General features: G+C 39.7%; 2 protein-coding genes across 4 annotated transcripts; one reads left to right on the plus strand and one right to left on the minus strand.

Annotated features, from left to right (window-relative positions):
* Positions 1-628: 628 nt before the first annotated feature.
* alg8 (ALG8 alpha-1,3-glucosyltransferase) lies at positions 629-6,977 on the plus strand. Of its 3 annotated transcripts, none has more exons than XM_030781802.1 (13): positions 629-728; positions 1,171-1,249; positions 1,393-1,586; positions 1,827-1,933; positions 2,122-2,189; positions 2,389-2,515; positions 2,623-2,726; positions 2,911-3,031; positions 3,144-3,283; positions 5,449-5,588; positions 5,668-5,765; positions 6,206-6,282; positions 6,395-6,977. In XM_030781802.1, the coding sequence occupies exons 1-13, from the start codon at positions 640-642 to the stop codon at positions 6,629-6,631; spliced, it is 1,581 nt and encodes a 526-aa protein (XP_030637662.1). In that variant the 5' UTR covers positions 629-639; the 3' UTR covers positions 6,632-6,977. The 3 variants fall into 3 exon arrangements, with proteins under 3 accessions (XP_030637662.1, XP_030637663.1, XP_030637661.1); XM_030781803.1 differs by having other exon boundaries at positions 6,206-6,280; positions 6,399-6,977; XM_030781801.1 differs by having other exon boundaries at positions 6,206-6,278; positions 6,391-6,977.
* A 1,262-nt stretch (positions 6,978-8,239) lies between these two features.
* guca1d (guanylate cyclase activator 1d) lies at positions 8,240-10,834 on the minus strand. The gene is made up of 4 exons (XM_030782458.1): positions 10,640-10,834; positions 8,988-9,137; positions 8,522-8,609; positions 8,240-8,364 (listed from the first exon to the last, which is right to left on the minus strand). The coding sequence occupies exons 1-4, from the start codon at positions 10,832-10,834 to the stop codon at positions 8,240-8,242; spliced, it is 558 nt and encodes a 185-aa protein (XP_030638318.1).
* Between the last annotated feature and the right edge of the window lie 1,637 nt (positions 10,835-12,471).

Here is a 12,471-nt window from a genome sequence, read left to right on the forward strand (position 1 = left end):
TGTTGCAGCGTAACGTCCAAATACTGTCCGAAATGTATCAACAGCAGTCAACGGTTATCTCTTGGTGAGTGTAGCAAACACTGTATAGTGAGTGAGTGAACAAGTGAGCATTTCGAACACGGGGTTACACCCCCCAGCTCTTATCATGGCTGCCACAGAGATACTTCAGGGTCGTTTCACTCAGTAACCTTCCATAAGCAAACAGTACTGTTCGGATGCACCTCAAGGCTAAACTTTTAAGAAGGCGTATCGTGATGAACATTGTAGCAGTTTTTCCTGGGTTAAATCAGTGATGCTTTTCAATCCGATCTTAACTGCCAACAGACAGAGATGAACGATTTTACTGAGTGTCGACGGATATGACGTCATGTAACGGACAACAAGGACGCATAAAATATATTCAGAGCATTTCCAGATTTCTAAGGATTAATCAAGCATTTACGTAAGGTGCGTTGTTTTAGGAATATAAAGTTTCTCACATTCGAGAATTTCAATATCTATTAAAAACCTCCTCTCTAAAAACCTCCTTACAAAATGTGAGCCAATAGAAGACTCCATCAGATACCGCCTGACCTCATCTGACGCCACGTGACTCTGCATATGAAAACCTACATGCACCTCATATGCGGACAAGTTGTCATGGCTGCTCCTGTGACTAACGAGTGGAAGTGGTTTTCAGCCTTAGCACTTGGAGTTTCTCTTCTCAAATGTCTCTTAATAAACGCATAGTAAGTCACAGTCCCGTAGAATAAACGGGGACATCAGGAACCACTTTGTTGCTATGGGATTCTGGTCTTCTCAATACTGACAGTGACTAGAACGTACAGCTAGCCACAATCCCGAAGCTTCAGCTGCATCCACCTGGAGGATTTAGTGTACTTGTAGAGGTTTAATTCAATGTAACGAATGCTGTGTATGCTCTAATCTTTTCGTCGAATTATTTATATGTCACACTGGCGATGAACTGATGATGGTTGTTATGCCAATGTTTAGTAACATTAGTTTGCCCCGAATGAGAAGTGCGGTAACTTTTGTCTTTACTTAAATCGTGCGGTAATACTCAGTTTCTCTCAAAGCATAGACAGACTAAAGTTAGCGTAAGCGTGATGATTGTAATGTTTATCTTTGCAGTAATGTCTGATATGTGCTCATAAACGCTGTTCCTTTCAGTCACTCTACAGATTTTGAGGTTCACCGCAACTGGCTAGCTCTGACACACTCTTTGCCCCTGTCAAAGTGGTACTTTGAGGTAGTTATCGTTATGAATGAAAATGCAGAGCTCTTCATTGTACCGCGTTTCTTAGTGCTTAGTTTTTGTGTTGTGTGTAAGTCCTGTTAAACATTGTTGATCAGTGTTTTCAAATTTAATCTTTCTTGCCTGTTTGTTTCCAGGACACATCTGAATGGACTCTAGATTATCCTCCTTTCTTTGCGTGGTTTGAGTTTGGCCTGTCACATCTTGCGGCATGCTTTGATAGTGAGATGCTGGCAGTACAGAACCTTAATTATGCTAGTCCTGCGACAGTTCTTTTCCAGAGGCTTTCTGTCATAGTCACAGATGTGGTCTTCATATATGCAGTCAAAGAGTAAGAGGTCAAACTGATACTGTTTGTTTCCAGATATTGCTTGTGTTATTTGCCCAGCAGATATGATGTAGTAATGTTGTTACCTAACGATAAATCCAACACAGGACCTCATAACAGTTAAAGAGAACATAAGCTCAACACACAGGCTAAATTAATGTAACACGTCATTACTGAATGGTGATGCTCTCCACTGATATTCAGGATTTGTGATTGATGTACATTTGTCTTTTGATGTTTCAGGTGCTGCAGAGGGGTTTGGGATGAGAAACGAAAAGACTTATTGGAGCAACCATCCTTTATTCTGGCCACACTGTTGCTGTGGAATTTTGGTCTTCTAATTGTGGACCGTATTCTTTAAATTTACAACTTACATCCTTACAACTTCACGTGCTTTCAACTGGTGGATTTACTCTCTGTTTTTTTTTTTTATTTTGATTTGTCAAGGTTTCTTTTCTGTTATAGTGAATGCTGTGTACATGTTCTAAACATTTTGTCTGTAAATACTCAGATTGATGATCCTTAATCAGTTTCATAGACATTCATTTTCAGTATAACGGACTCCTTTTTGGCATTCTGCTGCTGTCTATTGCACGCCATTTTCAGGTACATCATTCCCATCGTAGTCTTTGTATTTTTAGATTTTAACAGGAATTTTAGCTGTGGGTGATAATACAGTTGTGTAAATCATATTGTATTAGAGTAGTTTAACATACTAATTCTTAGTCTACGAGCATCTCTGCTACAGAGTGAACAGCTAATGAGTGATTTTCTGTGTATGCTATGATTCCTTCCTGTTAAACAGGGCCGACATTTGGAAGGGGCATTTTTGTTCTCGATTCTCTTAAACCTGAAGCATATTTATCTCTACATCACCCCAGCGTATGGTATCTTTCTTCTAAGATGTTTCTGCTTCACCTGTAGTAATGCAGGTAATTCAGTCATTGCAGTGTCGAGGTCAATGTTGACCACTTTACTTGAAACATTGTATGATTATGACTGATAACTGCTACTTTGGTCATTATGTTTGTCTTTTTAGATAGATCAGTGCAGTGGAGAAGCTTTAGTGTTCTCCGCTTTACAGTGCTTGGATTGATTGTTCTTTCCACTTTTGCACTTTCTTTTGGACCGTTTATTGCACTGGTTTGTATCCTTAATCACACTCTTGCTATTGTATGTCCCCTACAGCATTTATTATATAGCCTGTTTTCATGTTACAGTGCAATTTTACATCTTCAAACACAAAATGAACATAGTTTCCTGGAGTTTAGAATTTTTTTGATCTTGTCTGATCTACTAATTACCAATACTTATTCTTTTTTCACAGGGTCAGCTTCCGCAAGTCTTTTCGCGACTCTTTCCTTTCAAGCGGGGGTTGTGTCATGCCTACTGGGCCCCAAATATTTGGGCACTCTATAATGTTGCTGATAAAGCCTTGACTGTGTTAGGTCAAACAAAAATCACTCTGATATTTCATCCCTATCATAAATAACCATCTCAAGGTCAGTGCCACATGTGCAGTCTTTAACAGTGTTAATTTTTTTTCCTGGTCCTTGACAGGTGTTAAACTGAAACTGCTTGATATCACCAAAATCCCCAAGGCCTCGATGACTGGGGGTCTAGTTCAGGAGTCTCAGCACTCTGTCCTCCCATCTGTGACTCCTTTAGCCACACTGATTTGCACCTTATTGTCAATACTGGTACGTTCCATCTCTGACTGACTTATCAACTAGGGATGCTCATTTTGAATTTTTTTTCTGACCAATAGCTGACGCTCGTTAACCGACCATTAACCATTAACGGACAAGATTAAAATGTATTATTTAGAAGGGACAAGTGTCTGTGACCCATTAAAAAAATACCGATACAACAAAATATTTTTAATTTATTTTTTTCAGAAGAAGGGGTTTATTTTTACATGTGCAAAACTGGCATAATAGCCTAGATCTCCCATGTAGGAAAATATTTTATGACTTAAAATAAATAGCAGAAAAGACTTTCTAATGTATAAACAGTTTAACAAAGTGAAAACATCCATTGAATCTTCCAGCGCTGAGAGCGCTGTAACGAAAACCTCCTCCTTGTCCTCCTCCACTCTCGGCTAATTAATGATCAAAAACAGCCTACAGATTAACAAAACACAAACTTGTAGTCGCATTTTTCAGACCTCAAAATAGAATAAAATAAACAGGCCAGGCCTTCCTCAGCATAGCAGACAGCTTACTGGTCTACTGGTTTTTATTCAAAAATAGCAATATGTCAACATGCTGTGGGGTTAGTCTGGTGCGCAGTCTGTTAACTGTGAGACCCGTGGCGGAGAATACCTGCTTAGATGGTACCGATGTCCGAGGAATGCAGAGATAGCGCCTTGCTAGCGTGGCCAGCCTCAGGAAGCACATCTGATTAGCTTTGCACCAGTCAAGAGGATTAGTATCCAATGAGAGGGAAATGTCTCTCATATAGGTGTCCACCTCTGCCTCTGGATCATTAGCTTGTTTAAGGGCGCTGTAGTCGTCTCACAAGGGCAATCAGCACTAGCAGCAAACTTTTTAAAATAGTAAAATAGTTCAGTAAAAAAAAAGATATAGATATATATATAGAAAAGGCGCTTTCGCACCAGAGGATCTTTTCCATAGTTCTTAGAACTGTTGGAGAAAGTACCCCCTTTTTCGCGTGTTCGCACCGCAGGAACTTAGAACGATCATAGTTCTTAGAACGACGTTTTGAGGGGCTTTTTTAGCTCCTACTTCAGAGTAGGTACTTTCGGAGCGCAGTAGGAACCTTGTGACGTAGGTGTACAGCCATTTGTCTAGACGCAGGTATACGATGATTGCAAATGCCATTTTTAAAGATCCGTGCAAAATACAAGTCTTAGAACGTATTACATTTAGTTTTTGATATTCATGTCTAAAAATGTCTTAAAATGTCTGGAATTGTAGGAGGGGACACATGGTTTTTATGTTTTATTTTACCGGTATTTTATATCCCCCAACAATGACCATTTCTGCAACGTCCAATGTATATTTGTACATTGAACAGGTAGCGTACACTCCGCTTCAGTAGGTGCTTGTGTGTCTGCTTGTGTGGCTGTGATCTGCATTTTAACCTAAAATAAGAATGTGTTTATCCAGTTTACGATTTGAGGGCTGCAGCGGGGAAAAAAAGGAAAAAAAAAAAACCCACGATGCTGCGAACAAGCGTCAGGCACAAGCGCTATGCTAGCACCCGAAAAGTACTATGCCCATCGAGTCATTCACTGCTACTGCAGTGGTAAATGCATAAATGCAGGGGGACTTTTTTTTTTTCCATTGGACTGGGTCTATCGCCATACACTTTCATTTTCGTTAATGAGAAGGCAGTTATATGTTATCTAATGTGCACTCAGTATTTCTGTCATTCAAATTCAATAAAACTCATTAATTGTGTATACTGTAGTCTAGTTTGTCGATTTCTTTTGCCACACTAATGGTATTTTTTTCCTTTTGGAGGTATTTAAAAGGTCTTAAAAGTCATTAAATTTGTACTTTAAAATGTGCAGCTATCCTGGTTAGTCGTAAACAACAGCTCTTAGCCGCTATACCGTCGGCCGGCTTACGTCACTTCATCGTTCCTACTGGGGGTGCGAATGCAAACAGAAAAAAAGCCCTAGAACGTATGTAGTTGTAAGGGAAGCTCCCCAGGGGGTAGTTTCTATCAAATGAGACCCTGGAACTGTTCGGTCCGAAAGCGCATATATCGGACCAAATTCAAACCTTCTACGGAATTTCCCCATGCAACCTAACATGACACAATTAACCATTTTTCCTCACAAGCATACCCTTGCATAGTTTAGCATAATTCTCCTGGACTTTCTTTCTTTCTTCAGCCAGCTCTTGTCCACATGTGGTTCAGACCTAATGGAGCCAGAGGATTTTTGCGGTGCTTGGTGATGTGTGCCCTGGGATCCTTTATATTTGGCTGGCATGTACATGAGAAAGCCATTCTTATGGCCATACTTCCGTACAGGTAATTACAGCCTAATGATCATTAAGTTGGCACATTTTTCTTCTTAAATGTCTTGTGACTTGTCGTTCTCTTTTTCCAGCTTGCTTGCTGTGGAGCAGAAAGAAGATGCCGGTATTTTTTTCATCCTGACCACCACTGGTCACTATTCCCTGTTCCCACTCCTCTTCACTGCTCAGGGTGTGTAGCATTGTTCCAGTTTCACTCATCACAACAATCAGGAGGATTCAAATGAATTCAGTAAAGATGTTAATTTATGTAAAGATGAAATGTACTCAGCGTTTGTTGACAAAATGCTAAATTACTAAATGTCTAAATGTAGTTGAACAAACACAGCCAGTTCCTAAAGAAGGCCCGTTAGATTTTTTATTGCTTCATCGTTTTTATTGTTTTTATCATCTTCTTATATTGGTGCATGTGGAGAGGGAGATACTGAGTACTCTGAGTGGTTCTCATTACACAGTGTCCAAGTTCTCATTACACAGGGTCCAAATTCTCATTACACAGGGTCCAAGTTCTCATCACACAGTGTCCAAGCTCTCGTTACACAGGGTCCAGGTTCTCGTTACACAGTGTCCAAGTTCCAAGTGTGTTCAGTGTTCTCTGATTTTCTTTTACAGAACTGCCTGTCAAAATTCTCCTCATGTTATCATTTACTGTCTTCAGTTTTACCAGCCTGAAACAGCTCTTCAGGTGCGTAGACTTGACTGCATCTTTGTTCGTTTCCATTTGGTAGACCCTGTGACAAAGGGAGCCGGGCCTGAAGTTCCTGAGGTTTTTCTGATGTTTGTTCTTTTTTCTTCAGAAAGGGAGGCAGGTTGTTGAGTACATCAGAGGCTGTGTACCTACTGGGCCTGGTTCCTCTGGGCCTTGTCTGTGAGTGTGTGTACCCACTGACCACATGGCAGAAGAGTTTCCCCTTCATCCCTCTCTTAGTCACCTCTGTTTACTGTGCACTTGGAGTTATATATGCCTTCATCAGATTGTATATTCTGCTGTTTACATTCACAGATTGTGGTACTGAAGCTAAAATGAAATCTCAGTGAGCCAGGCAGTGTAAGAGCTGTGTGGCCCTCAGGGGATGGACTGACGCCCATTACCTGTGTGATTAAACCAAAAGTGCACTATACAGATTTCCTTGTTGGAAACAAAGAGATCATGTTAGGGCCAAATATACTGAAACACAAAGATCTCTGGCTGATATGGAGAAACATATCAGACACTCGAAGCCATTTTATAATGTTTGTTCATATGTGTCATGTTCTTTCTATAGGTAAAACGTTGTGTTTTTGTATGATGCTGCGTTGCTTAGTGTCCATGTCCTTTTGCTGTGAAATGTGAATAAGGAAAAAACTACAGGTGTTTTTAGTATTTTTATTACTGATAAGGCAACCACTTGATCCAAATTAAACTCTTCCAGACTATCACAGAGTTAATGGAGCCATTTTTGTACTGTACACACACTGATCACTGGTTAGGTTATAACTGCCTAAATGATCCATAAACAGGGATGGAATGAAATGAGTTGAACCAGAAACAGGGATGAAAATGAAGTGAAGGAAAAAAACAAAATCCATTTCATTTTCTCTGTAATGTTATAAACAGAAGATGCTGGTGTTTTATGCTGTTTTTTCTGTTTCTCCACTGGTATTTTTAGCCCATTTTATTTTATTATTTATGGTGACACATAGTTGAATGTCTGGAGCTAGGTTATAAAAATTAGCATTATGGCTTTAATACAGCTGGCAGGGAGGCAGTGTGTTTTTTCTCTTTTTTGATAAGATGAAACAGAACCGGTTCAGGGTAAAAAGGCAATGCAGAAATTTAGAGGTTCATTTAATTACCTAAATTGGAGTTAATTTTGGCTAAAAGGCATTGTTGTTCAAGAGCAAACTCCCAATTTGCCCAAATAAATGATCAGGTAGGCTGATGGCGTGTCCCTACTCAGTATGAAAATATCATCTCTAATAGGATGCTACTGTTAATGTAAAGTGCTGTTTTACTTTTCTCATCTAACACATTTCAAACCTGGGGTTGCAGTTTGCTGTATATTAATTTACTGGGAGAGATGTTAGCAGTAACACTTTCATTCACTTTCAAAATCATCAGACACACTGACCTGATAATCAGTGTGTTCCTGAATGTTGCAGGACTCCTTGGTCCTGCTCTTACCACACACAGACAAATACAGGTCTGAAATGCTTACACACAGACAAATTGCATAAGCACCACTGCTTCCAAAAGTCCTTGGTGCATTTGGTATCATTGTTTAGCCTTTCTTTAAAAAGCATCAGGCATTGCCAATAGTTCACTCTTGAGTCCTGCCAGTGATTGCTGAGTTCTCTGAACCTTTTAACGCATTAGAGGATCAGTAATCAGCCAAGGTCAGCTCAGCAGCTTGCCTCTAACTCTGGCTCCTCCACAAGAATCATGGGTAGGGAGTCCATGTTTAGGCCTCAGGATTGGTGAAGGACATCCAGTCTGTATGGACCTCAGCCTCATTCTGCAGAACTCCGGCACAGAGCACCTTTCTGTCCTCTCCCCAGCTATTTCAGTTTCAGGTTAATAAGTGGTAAGGAATTGTCTTTGTTTTCAAAATTGTCCATGCACTAGCATTTTTTTTCAGTTCGCTGTCTTCTCCAATGAAATTTCTGTCATTTCTTTCGTCCTTCAACAATAATTACTAAGACAGGAGTGAGATCCATCAGTTTCTTCAACATTTCCATAATATCTGGATGTCCTTTGGCTCCTTCAATGAACTCCTCGAGTGTGAGTTCGCCTGAGTGAAAGAGAATGGCTGTCAGATGTAACAGTACTAGGTAACAAGTGCTGAGGATCCAATTGTCTCTACTCTTATACACAAGGAATTCACTTCATTTTACACACGTTTAGAAATTGAACATGGATCCACGAATGTGGACTTGATTTACTCTCACCTTCTCCATTCACATCAATCTTTTCAAATATAAGCGCCACCACTTCCTCTGGGACCAACTCATGATTTCGGGTAATATCTTGTATAGCCTGTAATATGGGTCAGAAATGTTTTACCACATAATCAAGAACGCAACATCTTTACATTACATTACTTTTGTTTAATTAAGTAGTTAATAGCTGTTCTTTAAAAATCAGAACTTTGCTTTCAGCTATATGTTAATGTCTTTAGGAAGGTCTGAAGTCATATGAGGTTGTCCAAAAAAGGAATGCATGAGACAGCTCTTTAACTGGATTACATTAGATCGCCCACAGATTAAATGGCCTTGCCATCTTAATCCCGCCTTCCTCTCTGAATCAGGCTTCGATGTGGCACCCTCTGCATGAGGGCACATTATGGCATTAATCTGGGACATATTTATGCTGTCTTTTTAAATGGTCACACAACACACAGTCTTCCATACTTACCGTAAATATAGTTTCCAGTTCATCTTTGTCAATTTTTCCATTGCCGTCCTGATCGAAGAGTTTGAAGTACCACTTGAGTTTCTGGTTAATTTCTCCCTTAAGCATTAAACTGATGGCAGCAATGTATTCCACAAAGTCAATGTAGCCGTCCTGAGGATGAAGAGAAAGTAAAGATTTGTAACACATACTTAACCAGAAAAAAAGATCATTGTTAAATGTTTGCACCTAAATCCAACACCATCACTGATGTTCCTTACCCCTCTTAAAGCAGATAAACTGCAGCAATGGCCTTACAGGACGACTAGTGTAACTGCTATCTTCTGTCATTTGCAAGCAGTGATACAACCAAGGAATATTACATGTTTCTTTTCTTTTTTCTGAGAAAATTTTGGGAAGATGTGAGTATGGAATATGTACTACATGCTAGTAGAAGTACACCATTTTTCATGGGCCTAAATCTCAGCTTCTCATTAGGTCATTTTGCATATACCCATTGAAACTGCACTACAGTGACAAGGATGGCCTATTTCAAGAGAGAATATGCAGAAAACACTAAGTTAAACTATACCCACACATGCTTTTACCAAAATATAATATCTTTATGAGGTCATAGATTGATATTACACACAGATCTCTATTCAAATAGAGATCTCTGCTTGATTTGTGAATATGAATATTTTGCACAGGTGTAATGCAGCACTCTCTCAAGCTTAGGTGGGTTCCACCAAATTGTCTGTTGGTTGTGAAGCTAAGGTCATGGAGTGATTTGTAGCATTATAACTTGAAACTTATATCCAGAAAATCACACTTTAGAGATGAAAACAAGAGTTCTGAATGTTTGAAATGAGTTTCTGTTGGCTTTGAGCTAATTATCCTGATCCTAGGATCCCCCCCCTCCACAAGCTTTCCTACATAGGCACTAAGCAGATTCACACAAGACCACTATGAATGGAGAAAGCTTTTTAACTCCAACACATGCTCTCTGAGCACTGGGAGCTTCTCTGTTCCTGCTGCATACCCCCCCCCCTCCCCCTCGCCCCCCCAGTGTTTAATCTCCAGTTACAAGTCACAGAGACAATGAGTTTGGTATAATTTTAGCTTTCCAACTCATATCTGACTTTGCATCAACGGTGTGTATTTCTTTAGCCGTTTTGTCTACTTGAAGAATTAATTTTACACCACATTACAATTATACAAATGAACCATCAACCTGAGTGCTGTCCAGCAATTGCCTGGCCTTGTACCAATAAGCCAAACATTTCTTTCTGAGTATCTTCTGGACTTTGCAAAAAAAAGGGTTCAGGCTGTTTGACCTGAAGTAATGTGAAATCCTCAACCAGACAACTGCTTCACCTGTTGGCTTAAACTGCTGCCTTACAGTGACTTCTTGCCAGACACTTGACAGATAAGTAGTTTACTTCTTAAAGGAACCTGCTGTTACTCTCTCAGTCCCTGTAAAACTTTTATTTTGTACCTGACTCTGCAGACAAGTTATGCAATCATTTAAATGTTAGCCATAAATGTGATGGCCCGCTGGATTGTATTGTCTCTGATCTGATGCCGTGCTGTCTTTACAGAGTATGCCACATGCCATTTGAGAAGCCAGAAGGTAGAGGAAGAATCGCTGAGAAGATTTTGTGCCTGCTGCTTACCCCATCCATGTCGAAGGTGAAAAAGACCTGATCCACATAACTGTTGGCATCCTCACTCATCCCCTGCAGCCCGAGAATTGCTTTGAGCTCGAAGAGTGTGATGAGGCCTGATGGAGACTCCCTCATGAACTTGTTGTACCAGTGGTGCATGTCCTCTGCCAGTATATCATCCAGGCTGGCATGTTTGTTGCCCATGGCTTTGGCCTCAGGGGGGTTCTAGTCTGAAGCCCCTGTATCTGCTGCTATGAGACTTAATGTGAGATACAAGTGCTGATGCCTTTATGACGAGGTACACTGTAGCCGTGACAACTGCAGACTGCCCACAGCAGACAGTTCCAGAGCAAGTTGCTGGGTATGTAAACCTCTTATGCTCACGTACAACTGAAAAAAGGCAGCCACTTAAAATATCCCATCCTAATGGGATAATGGTAACCCAGCTCCCCCAGTGGATGAGCAAGCAGCTTCAGTGTGGTAAAGAAGAAACCCTGGCACAGAATAGAGGATACTTATGTAACAAATCTTGATCCCCTCCTACCTAAACTAAGAGGGAATACACCTTGTACTGTGAGTGCTGAGAGTTCAGGTCAGATGCATATCTTTGCTTTGGGTGAAATAACCTGATGTTCCTATCGCTAACTGCTAAAAATGTGAAGCACTGAATCAGGCGTAAAACAAGCCGTGCTGGATGACGGAATTTGTCCTCAGCATACTCCTGCATACCTTTAGCAGTGAGTCAGATGAGGACGACCAGGATTCAGCTCTTGGCCCCAAGATGTGGAGGTGCACTGTATACCTCTGTTCCAAAGTAAAAAAAAAAAAAAAAAAAGAGTAATGGAATGGTGGTGCTGGTATCTACAGATGAATCTCCTGGAAATCAGTTTTTCCAGAGTGAATTGTTTATATTCAGCTAAAAGGCTAACAAAGAAACCATCTGTGCACATTTGCTGAGACCCTTTCATTTTTCCAGAAACAACACCAATAACATAAATCAGCATTTACATCAACACTGAACTTCAGAACTCATTGTCATTGTCAGTTAGGCCTAAATCCAAAAACTCAATTATTAAATGTTTTGGATTAAGCAGCATGACATTTAAGAATAACAGTGAATTGAACAGGATTCAAATAATGGGTTCAAAAAAAGAGTTAAACTGTATTTTTAAGTGAGTTTTCTTCTTGGAAAGAAATGCTGAAGAAATATTAGGGATGCCTACAAGTGCAACAGTTCAAAAATGCCTTATGGTTTTAAAATATGGAATTATGTTAAAATCTTGTGCTGACTGATAGAGCCCTCACAGATCTAAAGTGGCAATGACGTAACTACACCAGTGCGAGACAGCAATGCACTAAACTGTGCCTAGTCTGCCAGAAAGAAGAAGGCTGTGTTCAAAATAGCTCACTTGTTCACTCACTTACTATTTACTATATAGTGAATATGATGTAGTGCACTACGTAAGGAGGGAGTATGTGGAAATTTTTTTTTTTTTGAAACTTGAACATATTTTTTTTAAATCACAAGATGATTACAATTCAATTGAACAACGCCAGTTGTAAACTACAGTGAGTTTTGAGAATCTGACGCAGACTGATACCATACATATTATTATCATTACTCGATCTGTTTTCTGATCATATTGAAGTTTCAGTGCATTGACGGATCTAAACGAATATTTATTTTGATGATTTTTGATTGATTGTTGATTGATTTGTGTATAATGATTCCTGCAGTTTGTGCTTGTTAAATAAATGTTTTTTATTGCTTTTTCAAATATATCTACTTAAAAAAAATAGTCTTTTTTATTTGGGCTAGTCAAAATTCATTTCAGGCTACC

This window comes from Chanos chanos, chromosome 8, assembly GCF_902362185.1.
Source record: "Chanos chanos chromosome 8, fChaCha1.1, whole genome shotgun sequence".
Lineage (NCBI taxonomy): Eukaryota > Metazoa > Chordata > Actinopteri > Gonorynchiformes > Chanidae > Chanos > Chanos chanos.